The following is a 16,007-nucleotide window of genomic DNA, read 5'->3' on the forward strand; positions in this document are numbered from 1 at the left end:
CTTGCATTAGATTTTGCTACTGTTGTTGTTTGCTCCTATTCTGATGCATAGCCTGCTTTTGTAACCTGCTTATTGTTACCTTACCTGCTTATCCTAAACTTCTTAGTATAGGTTGGTTAGTGATCCATCAGTGACCCCCACCTGGTCCTTGTTGCCCCTGCTTCATCAGCAACGACTCGATCAATGGGATCAACGACTAGAGCCCGACACCTCACATCACATCACGCCCCTTTTGTTGCTCGACTCTGTAGAGTTACCATCGAGTGCCGAGGGTGGAACCTCATACATCACTCCTGATGAGATCTCTGTAGTGTAGCTATTTGGTCGTGGTCATCGAGGGTGATTTCCTCCTTAACCACTTCCGATACGACTCTGTCGTGCAACCCCTCAAGTGTGAACCTCGAGGGTGGTTCCTCTTACGTTCACCTTGATGATTACATCGAGTGGAATCCACCGAGGGTGGTTCCTCAGGGTTCTCCTTGGTGTTAGACACACGGTTACTATGGTTACTATGACTTTACACTAAACGATGTTACTAAAGACGGGTCGGCCCCGAGGGGTACCCGCGCGAGCTTAATTGCGAGAGATGTGGAGTCGGGTTGACTTGGAAGGTGCCCGCGAGATACTTACGAGGTGTGGCCGGGCATTCTTAGCTCTTGCCATAAATCCTCGAGACGGGGTCACGGGGTCACATCGATCGTGAGCCTCTGCTCGTTACCGCGTGCTCCTAATCCACTACGATTAGGATATTTGATCCGAGGGGCCTCTGTCCTGATAGCACTAACCATCACGTGGGCATAGTATGGGCGTTATGCGTCATATGCATCAGATGAAGCTTAATAGACGTCATGGGACTGAGCGGCGCGCGCCGAGTTGGACTGGTAAGCACCTACCGGCTGCGTACGCAACGTGCAGGAGATCCCGGGGCGATGGCCCAAGACCCCTGGGGGCATAGGTTTAGTCCGGCGTGCTGACCTCTCTATTAAGCCTAGGTCGGGTTGCGGCGTATTGTTTGGCCGAGGCCGGGCATGACCAAGTAAAGTGTGTCCGGCCGGAGTTAAGCGAGTGTGGTGGGTAAGTTGGTGCACCCCTGCAGGGAAGAAAACATCTATCGATAGCCTGTCTTACGGTAACGGACACTTGGAGTTGTATCCTGATCGATGCAACTAGAACTGGATACTTGAGGTGATAACTGGATAGTATGGCTCCGGGATTGCTTTCTCGCAGGAGTCGAGAAAGGATCTCTGGCCGAGGTTGATAACACTACTACTACTTTACTTTATGCTACTCTTATCTCTTCTGATGCTGCAAGATGCTTGGAGCTGCTTGAAGATGCTAGTCTTCGATAGGACTAGGCTCTCCCCTCTATTCTAGCATTCTGCAGTTCAGTCCACATATACAACCCTTTCATTTGATATCAATGTATACTTAGTATAGATCTGATGCTTGCGAGTACTTTGGATGAGTACTCATGGTTGCTTTGCTACCCCTTTTCCCCCTTTCTTCTTCTTTCCGGTTGATGCAACCAGATGCCGGAGCCTAGGAGCCAGACACCACCGCCGATGCCTACTACTACGTGGAGACCGCCGACGACCTGGAGTAGTTAGGAGGTCCCAGGCAGGAGGCCTTGCCTTTTCGATCGATGTTGCTTTTGTGCTAGCCATCTTAAGGAAAACTTGTTCAATTTATGTCTGTACTCAGATATTGTTGCTTCCACTGACTCTTGTGTATTCGAGCTTATGTATTCGAGCCATCGAGGCCCATGGCTTGTAACATAAAGCTTGTATTATTTTATTTGTGTCTAGAGTTGTGTTGTGATATCTTCCCGTGAGTCCTTGATCTTGATCGTACACATTTGCGTGTATGATTAGTGTACGATTGAGTCGAGGACGTCACACGGGACCCCCTACCCGAGATCTGCCGGTTTTGACACCGATGGTGGTACTCATGCCTGGCCGCACCTTGGGCGAAGGAGGAGCATACTTGCGTGGGTGAAAACCCTGTCTGGCTTCGATCAGGCCCACGGAGGCAGCGCCCGTGGGCGTCGTCATCTTCCTGAAGTCTCCGTTGTAGTTGTTGCTCTATCTTTGTCGTGCTCCGAATGAAAAACTAGATCCTTGGATCGGGTAACGTAGGCACTTTGGTGTCGTATCCTTCCTGAAGGCACCGTCTTGGAGCTCATGGTGTCGTTGACCCTCAACTTCACCTCTTCGCGGTATCTCCGGGAAGTGCTCCGTCGGCTCCGTAGTGATGCTTACTGCCATCTTGTAGTCTATCTTGAGTCGTTCGGTGTGTGGTTGTTGTAGTTTTTCGCACCTTTGTATCTGGCCTTAGGTGAGTGTGATGTGGTTTGCATCGGTTGTATGTGGGTTGTTGCTCTCTATATAAAGCGTGGCAAAAGTCTTTTTCATAAATAACTCTAAAAACCCTTAAATATAGCGAAGTAATTAAAGACTCATTAATGCTTCCTAAAATTGGCAATAAAGTATTGCTTATGCGGAAGTGATGTTCCCCGAATACAGCTCGTCTATTTATTTTGAATTTTATTTCTATTGTCATGCTACTAATGAAAAATCAGGATCAGAAAATCGTGCAAACTAGTGGAATTGCTTGATGCTCTTCAGGTAGCTCGTGCTGAAATGGACAGGTAACAGACAGTCATTCCACCAGCACCAATATGGCTTGGAATCACATCAGGGAGGACGATGCCTTCTTGTCGGGTCGTTGGATGTACCAACCGACTAATGTCCATTGCTTTTTAGCCTCCTAATCGTCGCCATCAGATGACACTCAGCATGGCCCCCCTATCCTATCCTATCCATTTTGTCAAATCAGTAAAGTGAAATGCCCCCCTATCTACTGGAATCTTCTTCCGATTATGGTCAATTATTCGTCCACACGCGTGACATGGACAAATTAGACAATTAATGTTGTATGCGTGCGCCTGGCGTATACATGTACTACTCCTAGGGGGTACTCCTACGGAGTACATAGTAGTACTACGTGCACACACTAGTCGGTGCCAGTCCAATCCGGTCGTCCTCATCCACCCGTAAGCATTGAGCATTCCAAGGAGGAGCGAGGAAAGATACAGATTAGAGAGCGTCAGCCGGCTGGCCGGCCATGGAGGGCGGTGCTCACGGGTTCGACGGCTCGGCCTTCAGGGAGTGCTTCTCCCTCTCCTGGCGGAACCCCTACGTCCTCCGCCTCGCCTTCTCCGCCGGCATCGGCGGCCTCCTCTTCGGCTACGACACCGGTGTCATTTCAGGGGCACTGCTTTACATCCGCGACGATTTCCGCTCCGTCGACAAGAACACATGGCTTCAGGTAATTAAAAGATCCAATTCTTCTTCTCCTTGGCCGAAACAGACTCATAAGAATCGCTACACTTTCGTTTGCTAATTAGTATGGAGTATATGATTGCTGCAGGAAATGATCGTGAGCATGGCGGTGGCCGGCGCCATCATCGGCGCGGCGGTCGGCGGCTGGGCCAACGACAGGTTCGGGCGGCGGACGTCCATCCTCGTGGCCGACCTGCTCTTTTTCGCGGGCGCGGTGGTCATGGCTTCGGCGACGGGCCCCGTGCAGCTCGTGGTCGGCCGCGTCTTCGTCGGCCTAGGCGTAGGCATGGCATCCATGACGGCGCCGCTTTACATATCCGAGGCGTCGCCGGCGAGGATCAGGGGCGCGCTCGTCAGTACGAACGGCTTCCTCATCACTGGCGGCCAGTTCTTGTCCTACCTTATCAACCTCGCTTTCACCAAGGCGCCGGGGACGTGGAGGTGGATGCTCGGAGTCGCCGGCCTCCCTGCTGTGTTCCAGTTCGTCCTCATGCTCTTCCTCCCCGAATCGCCAAGATGGCTTTACAGAAAGGTTAGTTTTGGGTAGTAGTACTAATTGTTTATTTAGAAGATTGATTCTTTCTTTTTATTTCCTTGAACTAAAAAGTTGTGGTAAATCTTTACATGAACGAACGAACTTAATTACCGGTGATGTCAGGGGAAGGTGGAGGAAGCAGAGGCGATCCTGCGTAAGATATACATGGCCGAGGAAGAGGTGACGAGGGAGATGCAGGAGTTGAAGGAGTCGGTGGAGGCGGAGGCGCGGGAGCGGGGCTCGTCGGAGAGGGTAAGCCTGACGGCGCTGGTGAAAACGCCAACTGTGCGGCGGGCGCTGGTGGCCGGCGTCGGCCTGCAGGTGTTCCAGCAGCTCGTGGGTATCAACACCGTGATGTACTACAGCCCGAGCATCGTGCAGCTCGCCGGGTTCGCCTCCAATCAAACGGCGCTCGCGCTCTCGCTGGTCACCTCCGGCCTCAACGCGCTCGGCTCCATCGTTAGCATCTACTTCATCGACCGCACCGGCCGGAGGAAGCTGCTGGTGATCAGCCTCGTCGGCGTCATCGCGTCGCTTGCGCTGCTCTCCGCGGTGTTCCACGAGACCACCACACACTCACCCGCCGTCGGCAGCGCCGAGACCAGACACTTCGATGGTTCCCTCACATGCCCGGACTACCGGACGAGCAGCTCCGGCTGGGACTGCACCCGGTGCCTCAAGGCCAGCTCGACGGAGTGCGGCTTCTGCGCGTCCGGCGCCGGCAGCAAGCTGCTCCCGGGCGCGTGCCTGCTGTCGAACGCGACGGTGCGCGACGCGTGCCACGGCGAGGGGCGACTGTGGTACACGCGCGGCTGCCCGAGCCGATACGGTTGGCTGGCGATGGTGGGGCTGGCTCTGTACATCGCCTTCTTCTCGCCGGGGATGGGCACGGTGCCCTGGATCGTCAACTCAGAGATCTACCCGCTGCGGCACCGCGGTGTGTGCGGTGGCGTGGCGGCGACCGCGAACTGGGTGTCCAACCTGGTAGTGGCGCAGTCGTTCCTGACGCTGACGGAGGCCATCGGCCCCGCGTGGACGTTCCTCATCTTCGGTTGCCTGTCCGTGGCAGCGCTCGCATTCGTGCTCGTCTGCGTGCCGGAGACCAAGGGACTCCCCATCGAGGAGGTGGAGAAGATGCTCGAGAAGCGGGACCTCAGGCTCAAGTTCTGGGCACCGCGTGGCCGCGCTAGCAAGAACGACGGGCTGTGAGTGTCATCCCTACCTTCTTCATTTAGCGCGCGAACGAGACAATCTGTGGCCATCCAAGTAATTGGAATTTCGATTTGTAGGTTTTTTTTTCTTTGAGGGGAATTTGTAGGCTTTCAATACTATATACGTATATGTTACAAATAACATTTGTCGGCTTTCAATAATATTTGTCATGAATAGGTCATTATCTGTAAGTTGCAACGGGAACATGAATATCTCTCTATTCCTAATGGACGAGTTGATTGAATAGTCCTACCACTTTCGTCTGGTTTTTTCGTCTGGTTTTTTTTCGTCTCACCTCCCATCATCCTCCCACGTTAATTTTTCCTTCTTCACATTTAAAACCAAATCACGTCTGATACTCCTTCCATTTATTCGTACTTGCTTTGGTAGGTGTTGATTCAATTCAATCATATAAATATTTGGTAATTAAAAATTTAAAAATAATATTATATACATGAGATCACTTTCCAAACAGATCACCTTTCAAACAGATCACCTCCCTCTTTGATTTATTTTTTCCACCCATCCCTTTCATACTTACGCCGTTCGTTTATTCGCAGCCCCCACCATCGATACGGTTCGTTCGTCCTCTCCACCTCCCACGTACGCAGTCCCACCTTGCCAACGATTTTTTTTCATTCCCACAAAGAATTGGTGGATAAATAATCTCTATTCCTAAACAGGGAGTCCGTTGTCGTTTCATCTCGTTAGGCTCGCCTATCAAACGCTACCAACCCATTGATTTTTTTTCATCTCGCCGCAAAACCGATGGGCAAATAACCAGGAAAAAAACACCACCAAAAAACCCATCAATCCTTGACCACACTTTCCTTTCACATCACGTTCACACACAATCACAATTTTCCTAATCTATCTAATAATCAATCTATATTCAATAATCCCTCCTTCCACAGCACGTTCAGAACTTTCATCAATCTATCTATTCAATTATTCCATATACTTCCCCCGCAAAAAAAAAATATATATTCCATATACAACCCGGTTCGTAAACCCCACGATCCCATGTCTCCCTCCTAGCCCTAACAAACGACAGGGCTAGCGCCGCCACCCCTTCGTTCTCTTCCCCAGGCTGCCTCACCTTCGTTCTCTTCCCCGACGCCTGAAGCCATGAGCGCCGCCGCGTCATCAAACCTTCAAAACTGCTCCATCTTGCGATGATCAGGGGCTGTCCACGGATACCAACTCTGCGGCGAATTCCTCCTTGAATTTGTACCAGCTAGGCCCCGACGACTGCGCCCACAGCGTGCCGACACAAAGTTCAAGATCAAGGTCTCACCCTTTTCTCTTCTTTCCCTGCTTCTATTTTGTTCTAACCCCTCTCTTCAATCTCCTTCCATGGATCGATCTTGCCTCTCACTGACCCCACGATCAGCAATTCAAGTCAATCGTCCGATCTGGATGGAGCATGGTCGACAGAGGAGATGAAGATGCACGCCGTGTCGCCGCCTATAGACGTGTCCGTCGCTGTCCTCCTTGCACTCCAACGTACGCCGGCCTCACCACCACCGGTGACCTCCCTCCACTCCATGTTGCAATGGGCCCCTGGCTTTAGTCCACCCCATGGAGGTGTGCCGACATGCTCGTGAGATGAGAGAGAGGAGGACGCACCCTTGCCCCTAGACGTGATTCGCCGCCACCCCTCTGGCGCCTGACGTTTTGACGAGGGAGACCCGGCAGGCACGCGTGGGTAGCGAGCGAGCGTCAGGAGAACCACCGAGGAGGATTACATAGAGTAGCAGCACACGCTGTGTGCCCCTCTCGCGCCCGCGTCCATGCAGCTGCGGATGCTGGTAGTCGTGCCGTCGCCTCTTTGGCCGCTGCTCTGCTTCCTCTCTCTCTCTCTCTCTCTCTCGCCATTCCATGTTGTTGCTTCCTTTGGAACCCTATCTTGGACAATGGCAAAAGGTTCACGTCGCTGCTCGCAGGCTGTATGGCCCAATGCGTGAACTTATTTGCTCAAGTTCTTGCTGCTTCGTCTCATTTATATAACACAGATTATCTATTTTAATGTAGAGCAGGATCAACTGGCCAACATGTGCGACGGCGGGCATGCGCTTATGTGTTCCCGAGGTCAGGAGCCGAGGAGGACAGTGGCTGCACACCTACGGTTCTGGCTGGCAAAGCATGGCTGCACCGTTATCGAGCACACAGATGGGCATGCGTCCACTGCCGGCGCCAGGCGGTGGCCGACACTAGCTTGGCGTGGCAGTTCATCTGTTGCCCATGCGTGTCAGGTTTGTTGCTCGCTCGTATTAATTATTTCATTCCATCATGTAAATACGGCCAACCTGTATAATCAAAATGCCCGCTTTGCTCATTACATAATTTTTCTTAGGGAATAACGCACTAAACGAAACATGCTTTATGCAAAAAAGAGAGCAAATGAGGGCCAGATAGATAAACCTTTTTTTCAAAAAAAAAAAGAGAGCAAATGAGGGCCAAATGGCCAAATCAGGTGGGACGGGTGTTTGCGTCGAACGTGAGGGTCTGGCCGTTTGCGTGGAACAGGTGAGAGAGGGGGAGTGCATCCACAAGTGCAGGCTCAACAAGCACCATGTACCAGCACAACTATCGTCATTATGAGCACCTCAATGTTATCAACATCCAGAGTCCTTCAAACAGGCATGTGCATATTCTTGGTAAGCAGACACATGAAATCTTTATAACCGTTATTTTTTCAATGAACAAGTGCTTTGTGACGTATGCAAGCTGCTTGACAAAAGTTCATGATGGAACATGCTTCTTCATATGTCGTTTAAAATTGGAGCATTCCTTCAAATGAGGATTTTATAGGATTTTACATGTTTATTTGGCCATCATGGCAACAAGGGAATAAAGATTACACGAGAACTTTGTAAGTTGCAGATGTTTAATTGCAAAATTAAGGAGATTGGAGAATGTCGTATAATCTTTTTGTGATGTTATCACTTCACATTTGTGCATATCCTACCTAAAATGATATGGTTTCAATGTAGTGTTAAATTCCGGTGAACTATATCTCTACCCCATGGATGTTGCCTGCCCCTTTGTTGCAAACACAAAGTTGCATGAGACCAAGTCGATTAGGTATACTTTCTTACTGACCGATTGGTGTGGATCAAACATGGACAGGAAATTTGGAGTTGGAGATGGAGGAAAGGGAAAGAGAAGAGACGAAAGTGGACTTATTTTATTGGATTCACGTCCCTTTGGTTCCTTCTTGCTGCAAGGGTAGATCTCGGTTGATTGCCACACCCAGTAGTAGGTCAGATGCTCATTTCAAACTCTATATGAGTAATTTGGTTCATAATTTGGTTGTGGCACCCACATGAAACTTGTAGATAATCTCCTGCTGATATTCATATTATTCTCAGTTGCTTGATTTGGTGAAGTACATTAAGATTTACAGTATCTTGGTGAGGGCCAGCTGGAACATGCTGGCGAATAACGCATTTTAGGTTGCTGGGACATGTCTTTGGCCTCCCCTTACTTAACTCTGCATCTGGTTTGTAACATGAGATATTCTCTCCTTCTTTTAGGGTCCTGGAGGAGCGACACTGCCTAGGCGCGGTGGACGATTCCCTGTGACGGGATTATGGTTTTTTTGCTTGCCTGTTCCCAAAGAGATGATTTTTCTTCGTTTTTGGTTTTGGATACTGAATTTAGGATAGCAGGAACAATGTTACTGCCAGACCGGTAGGAGTTGGACATACTTGATGAAGCTTTTTGCTGATTGCAAATTAGGTATTTGCAAATCAGTAGTGAACACTCTGTGTTGTTGTTCCAGAAAAGTAAGTATCAGCAGTTTATGTGACATTTCATGTCCGCTCCATGAAGCATTGTATGCACACAGTATATTGATGATTTTATTTTACCTTCATATCTGCTTAATTTTCTTACCAAACACAAAAGCTTTGTGTCTTGATCGACGTGTTGATAGAAGCGAACATAATTCCTGAGAGAAGCCTAATACTCTGAATTTGTGTTCATTTATTGTCTGAGCTTTACATTTCCTAGGAAAGTATTATGTAAATCATACATTGATCATGGTTCTTAATGGTTGTCTATTTTCTTGGATCTTTAGAAGAAGGGTCATTTGCATTTCTGTCCCTAACTCGAACCACCTACTCAGATTACCCCTAATTTCGAAGCATGCTCAAATTTGCCCCTCTGCCATTAAGTGACGTTATGGAAATGCCTTTCCGTTCTGTTTCCATCCGGTCAAATGGGTTTGACCATCTACACGACGTTTTTTTGGACAATTTGCCCCTACCCGTTAAGTGTCACATACATGCGGGACCCACTCAAAAAATAAAATAAAAGGAAAAACACTTTCTCTCACACACTTACATGTGGGCCCCAACCAATAAAAAGAAAAACACTTTCTCCCACCCCCTTTTCTAAAATATCTTGTGTTAATTAAGAGTGGGTCCATTTCTGAGCCACACAAAAAAGACAATTAAACTAATGCTCACAAAAAGATTACTAAGCTAATGGCCCGCTACACTAATCTCGTCGGCGACCAAATCCAGCGGCGGAGGCACGCCGAGAGGCTGCGGGGAGGACGACTGAGGGAACCAGGCGATAGCCCTGGCTCGGCCACGTCCAGGGTTGGTCTCTTAGGACCATATGGTCGCCAGAGCTAACAGCGGCGTTCCCGCGACGACTCTAGGCGGCCCAAGCGGGGGAACTAAAGTGCTAGAGGGAGAGGGTCGCCGAGTGTGCGATTCTAAGGAGCTAACTAACAAGGACGACAGTCATGCCGCTGGGGCTCAGGGAACACCAGAGTGATGACTTCGACGATGGTGGCCATGTCAGTGCTCGGATCTCGCGGGGAAGACGACCAGAGATCACATAGTTTGTTGTGGAGGAGGTCCACATATTCTGAGGCACCTAATGTTGCTCGAGAGGTTGCAGGCCAGGGAGCTTCAACGCCGCCGAATCGGTGGCGGCGGTCCGAGGCTGGAGGCGGGGAAGATGTGTCATGGCGCTCGGTCCTTAACTTCTCTGGTCAAATTCATAGGCTGGGATCACAAGGGCATCTCGTACGAGCTCCGTGGCGAGGTGGTGGCGTTTGAGGTTGAAGTTGTCCACGTGACTGATCGACGACGCCGACGACACACTCTCAGGCATGCTTGCGGAAGAGGTCTGGAGGGTGGGAGAGAGAATGAGGGCGTCAGTGGATGCATGTGGCGGCGTAATGGGAGGCCAGCAGCGGCGACCAGGCTTGAGCCTCTGGTTCGCCGGACGTGATAGAGGTCCTGAGGTAGGGAGAGAGATGATTTGTTTCTTTTGTTTTATACTTTTTGTTAGGCCCCACTTGTAAGTCACAGAGAGAGGTGGGAGGAACTTTTTTCTTTTTCTTTTTTGTAGGCCCACATGTATAAGTGATACAGAGAGAGGTGAGAGAGAGTTTTTTAGTGAGAGGACCTAGCTGTAAGGAGGGGCAAATTGTCCAGAAAACGTCAGGTAGACGGTCAAACCCTTTTGACTATACGGAAACGGAACAAAATGGCATTTTATGTAACGTCACTTAACGACACAGGGATAAATTTGAGCATACTTCAAAATTAGGGATAAATGAGAGTAGTGGGATCAAGTTAGGGACACAAATGTAAAAGACCCTTAGAAGTATGTTACCCTTAGGGTACTGTAAAATAAAGGCATTTTATAAAATATAGGAAATTTAAATATGTGTGTGTTGAAATAAAATACAAAGGGTGACGTTGAGTTAAATGAGTTTTAGGGGATAATCTTTATGGGGGAGTCGACTATTCCTCTTCCACCCCCAACCGTACCCTCAGCATCCATGTCCGTCCCCTCTCTCATGGCTACAAGGAGCGAGAAAGGGTGGCAGGAAGGGACCGAGGGATATATGGAGATAGGAAGAGCGGAAGATTTGGTGATTAGAGTGGGGGTTGAGAGAACGGGATGGGGTTTGAGATTGTTCTTTTCAGAGTGGAATACTTTCCCTACTTCAGAAAATATGGCAAATCACATTTAATTAGAGATGGCTTTGTAGCAAATTGCATGAGCGAGCAGTTCATATTTTTTTTCATCAACTCGTACAATTTTTTTCTTAGGATAGAATGGTAAATGCATTGGTTGGTTGCTTCAAGAGTTAATAACGGGCACAGTGACATATCAGTTGCATACCCAACAACGGACATCGTATTTTATTTTGTGGTAATGCATGACATCCAATTTTATATTACATTGTGGCAATGGATCAGGAGACATCAGATCTGTCTTCTTGGCTCGGGGGGCGTCACGGGCGGCGCACGCCTCATCCCCTGCGATGTACGGTATGAAGGAGAGAGGGCGCCATGGCTATGATAAGATCGGCGTCATCCGAGTTTTAAGGAAAGAGCTTCAGTTAGAAATGTCTTGCTAAGGCGCGAAACAAAGTGCGAAGGGAGGATCCGATAGGAAGAGGGAAGGATGCATCGTGTGGTGGGGATTTTGTGTTGCGACTTGAGATAACATGACGGATAGTCTGGACAACCTCATTTCTCTCTCACATATGACTGGATTTAAGGGAGCCCAAACTGTCCAAGCAGTTGGGTTTTGAGCGGTGATCATTTCATTTATTATCTAAACACATCCAATGTACGAGAAAAAAATAGTTTCGACCTTGAAGATGACTTTAATCCTTTACCTGATTTATGTATATATTCTATAGCCCGTAGCAATGCGCGGGCATTCTACTAGTTTCTAGTAGTGGTTAAAACAACATTGTTGATTCTCCTTTTACAGCTAAATCGCGGTTCTTCTTTCATCGGCTCATGCAGTCGGATAGTGATGCATAATTAACCAAAAATAGTCAGTTGCATATCCGGACTAATGCAGACTGCGAAGCTTTTTTTTGCGAATACGCAAAGATTTTATATCTTTCCGTTAAAAAGAAGAAGTTAGAAAACCAATACAAAGTGTTGGCACAATCATGTGATACGAGCGCAATGGCATTACGATTTTATATCTTTCCGTTAAAAAAAAGAAGTTAGAAAACCAATACAAAGTGTTGGTACAATCATGTGATACGAGCGCAATGGCATTACACAGTGACCAGAGCATACAAGGAGGGTGGGATGCTCTACTCGACAAAGACCAAGGACTACGTCTCACGAAGGATGATAGTCAATCCTTTAGCATCTGCCCTCGCCCATAGTCATTCTTGGTCTTGGATTTCCTACAAGACTCGTGATGTGAAAGGTCGCATGCCATCAAAGATGCAAGCATTACAGTGACATCATAAGCACCACACAATCAGCGTGATGAAAGGGGAGAGAGCCCACAACTATGACCATTGGGGGCATGATGTGAGGTCGCCATCCACCACTCGGAGAATGTCATCGTGTTGCCGAGGATCAAGGTTGTGGAACGGCACGAGGCCAGTACATCGTGCCAAACCTTCCGTAAGAAGGGGCAGCTTGCGAGCACATGGTGCGGATTTTCGAGCTCTCGATCGCAACGAACGCAATTGGGCTTTGTGAGGTAGGCCGCGCCTAGCAATGTGATCCACCGTCCAACATCGATCTTGGAAAGCAAGCCATGTGAAAACCTTGTTGCAGAGGGGTGCCGATGTTGATGCATCAGTTCAGGTCCTGAGTCGATCCTTGGAACATGGCCAGATAGCAAGACTTGGCGGAGTAGCTATCTGACACCGTCCACCGCCATCGCAACGTGTCTGGCTAATCAGATAGGGCGACGAAGGGAACCCGCCTCCACCTGTCAACGTATTGAACCACCACAGCCGACTTGAGGCCACCTTGTATGTCACACGCACCCAAGCAGGATCGATCACGTCAACGCTGCTTGGGAACCATAGCATGAACCAACGGTGCAATGTCAAGGATGGAGTTGCCAGAAAGCCAAGGTTCAGTCAAAATCAGATGAGTTTCCGTCCCCTAGAGACTAGGACATCGAATCACAGAAAATCCGCGACGCCTTGGGCTCAGAAGGTAAGTGCAGGCGGCTCCATGAGCGCGTGGGGTTTGCCCGCCGCAGCCATAGCCAGCGTGTGCGCAGGGCAATGCCAACCCTCTACAGATCTTGTACACCGAGCCCTCCTAGGTAGGTGGGGTGGCACACCCTCGCCCAATTCATGTAACATTGGTCGCCAATGGCCTCCTTGCGCCCAGCCCAAAGAAAGCCTATGACCTTAGCGAGGGCAAATTGGCTGATGATGATGGCCACTAGGAAGTGTGTGGGCATGGCATAAAGAACAAGCCGGACGAGCGTGAGCCTGCCGCCAATGGAGAGCATGGAGGCATGCCAAGTGAAGAGAGTGCACCCGAGCTTACCCACAAGGGGAAGAAGATCAGGATGAGTCGGCTTCTGGACGAAGAGCGGGAGCCCAAGATATGCGACCGGGAACTTGGCGATCCAGCAGACCATAAGGGTATAGATGGATTCAGTCCGGGCCTCCGAGCATTGGATTGGAGTTGCCGAACACTTGGCATAGTTCATGTGCAAACCCGAAACATCACCGAAGATCTCCAGGAGCCCTTGATAAATTGGGCATCATGCTCATTAGGATGGTAGAACACGACGTTGTCATCGATGTATAGCGAAACGGTTGATGCCCTACCTCGTAGTTAGTCGGTGTAGGATGCCCTGTTGCACCACAGCTTGGATGATGGAGTTGAGAATGTCGATCACGAGCACGAACATCATTGGAGTAAGGTATCCCTGTGGCGAAACTCACACTCGTGTGGGATTGGCAAGTCAGGGTTCCCATTCATTAGGACACGTGTGGAGGCCGGGGAGAGGATGATGGAAATCCATTCTCGCCAACGCTCGCTGAAGGAAATATGTCCTAAAGGCAATAATAAAGTTGTTATTTTATATTTCCTTATTCATGATAAATGTTTATTATTCATACTAGAATTGTATTGATCAGAAACCTTAATACATGTGTGAATACATAGACAAACACTGTGTCCCTAGTGAGCCTCTACTTGACTAGCTCGTTGATCAAAGATGGTTAAGGTTTCCAAACCATGGACATGAGTTGTCTTTTGATAACGGGATCCCATCATTAGGAGAATGATGTGATGGACATGGCCCATTCGTTAGCTTAGCATTATGACCATTCAGTTTTATTGCTATTGCTTTCTTCATGTCAAATACATATTCCTTCGACTATGAGATTATGCAACTCCCAGGTACCGGAGGAATACCTTGTGTGCTATCAAATGCCACAACATAACCGGGTGATTATAAAGATGCTCTACAGGTATCTAAGAAGGTGTTTGTTGGGTTGGCATAGATCGAGATTAGGATTTGTCACTTCGAGTATCAGAGACGTATCTCTGGGCCCTCTCGGTAATGCACATCATAAGAAGCCTTGCAAGTAAAGTGACTAATGAGTTAGTTACAAGATGATGTATTACAGAATGAGTAAAGATACTTGACGTTAACGAGATTGAACTAGGTATGTGGATACCGATGATCGAATCTCGGGCAAGTAACATACTGATGACCAAGAGAATAACGTATGTTGTCATAACGGTTCGACTGATAAAGATCATCGTAGAATATGTAGGAGCCAATATGAGCATCCGGGTTCCTCTATTGGTTACTGAACAGAGAGGTGTCTCGATCATGTCTACATAGTTCTCGAACCCGTAGGGTCCGCACGCTTAATGTTCAATGACGATTTAGTATTATATGAGTTATGTGATTTGGTGACCGAATGTTGTTTGGAGTCCCGGATGAGATCACAGACATGACGAGGAGTCTTGAAATGGTCTAGGGGTGAAGATTTATATATAGAATGATAGTATTCGGACACCGGAAGTGTTCCGGATAGTATCGGGTATTTATCGGAGTACCGGGGGGAGGGGGTTACCGGAACCCCCAGGGGAAAGATATGGGCCTTATGGGCCATAGGAGGGGAGAACGCCGGTCCAGAAGGGGTGGCGCCGCCCCCCAAGGAAGGAGGCCGAATTGGAGAAGGGAAAGAGGGGGTTTGGCCCCCTTTCCTTCTCTCCTTCCTCTTCCCTTCCCCCCTCCAGAAATAAGGATAGGGGGAGGCCGAATTGGGGAGGACCCCTAGTAGGATTCCTCCTACTTGGGGTGCCCCATGGCTGCCTCCCCTCCCCTCCCACCTATATATACGTGGGGAGGGGGCGCCTAGAACACACAACAACAATCGTTAGCCGTGTGCGGCGCCCCCCTCCACAGTTTACACCTCCGGTCATAGTTTTGCGGTGCTTAGGCGAAGTCCTGCGAGAATCACTTCATCATCACTGTCACCACACCATCGTGCTGACGGAACTCATCTACTTCCTCGACACCTTGCTGGATCAAGAAGGCGAGGGACGTCATCGAGCTGAACGTGTGCAGAACTCGGAGGTGCCGTACATTCAATGCTTGACCGGTCAGAGTTAGAAGAAGTTCGACTACATGAACTGTATTATCAAACGCTTCCGCTTTCGGTCTACGAGGGTACGTGGAAACACTCTCCCCTCTCATTGCTATGCATCTCCTAGATAGATCTTGCGTGAGCGTAGGATTTTTTTTGAAATTGCATGCTATGTTTCCCAACAGTGGCATCAGAGCCCGGTCTATGCGTAGATGATGTGCACGAGTAGAACACAAAGAGTTGTGGGCGGTTATCGTCATACTGCTTACCACCAATGTCTTATTTTGATTCGGAGGTGTTGTTGGATGAAGCAGCCCAGACCAACCTTACATAACCACGTTCATGAGACCGGTTCCCCCGACAGACATGCAACTAGTTTTGCATAAAGGTGGCTAACGGGTGTCTGTTCCCCTACTTTACTTGAATCGAATTTGACTGCGGCCGATCCTTTTTGAAGGTTAAAACAACAAACTTGATAAATCACCGTTGTGGTTTTGATGTGTAGGTAAGAACGGTTCTTTCCAGAAGCTCGTAGCAGCCACGTAAAACT

General features: G+C 48.9%; 1 protein-coding gene and 1 long non-coding RNA gene across 6 annotated transcripts; both read left to right on the top strand.

Annotated features, from left to right (window-relative positions):
- The first annotated feature begins 2,995 nt into the window (after positions 1–2,995).
- LOC119354490 (probable inositol transporter 2) lies at positions 2,996–5,337 on the top strand. The gene is made up of 3 exons (XM_037621212.1): positions 2,996–3,327; positions 3,430–3,873; positions 4,000–5,337. Exons 1-3 carry the CDS (start codon positions 3,124–3,126, stop codon positions 5,083–5,085), a joined length of 1,734 nt encoding a protein of 577 aa, XP_037477109.1. The 5' UTR covers positions 2,996–3,123; the 3' UTR covers positions 5,086–5,337.
- Positions 5,338–6,116: 779 nt separating this feature from the next.
- LOC119354491 lies at positions 6,117–8,984 on the top strand. Of its 5 annotated transcripts, none has more exons than XR_005170986.1 (5): positions 6,117–6,378; positions 7,128–7,748; positions 8,221–8,353; positions 8,463–8,546; positions 8,628–8,984. It is a non-coding gene; the product is annotated as an uncharacterized LOC119354491 (long non-coding RNA). The 5 variants fall into 5 exon arrangements; XR_005170984.1 differs by lacking the exon at positions 8,463–8,546 and having other exon boundaries at positions 7,128–7,343; positions 7,445–7,748; XR_005170983.1 differs by lacking the exon at positions 8,463–8,546 and having other exon boundaries at positions 7,123–7,748.
- The last annotated feature ends 7,023 nt before the right edge of the window (positions 8,985–16,007 follow it).

The sequence above is a fragment of the Triticum dicoccoides genome, chromosome 2A, assembly GCF_002162155.2.
Source record: "Triticum dicoccoides isolate Atlit2015 ecotype Zavitan chromosome 2A, WEW_v2.0, whole genome shotgun sequence".
Lineage (NCBI taxonomy): Eukaryota > Viridiplantae > Streptophyta > Magnoliopsida > Poales > Poaceae > Triticum > Triticum dicoccoides.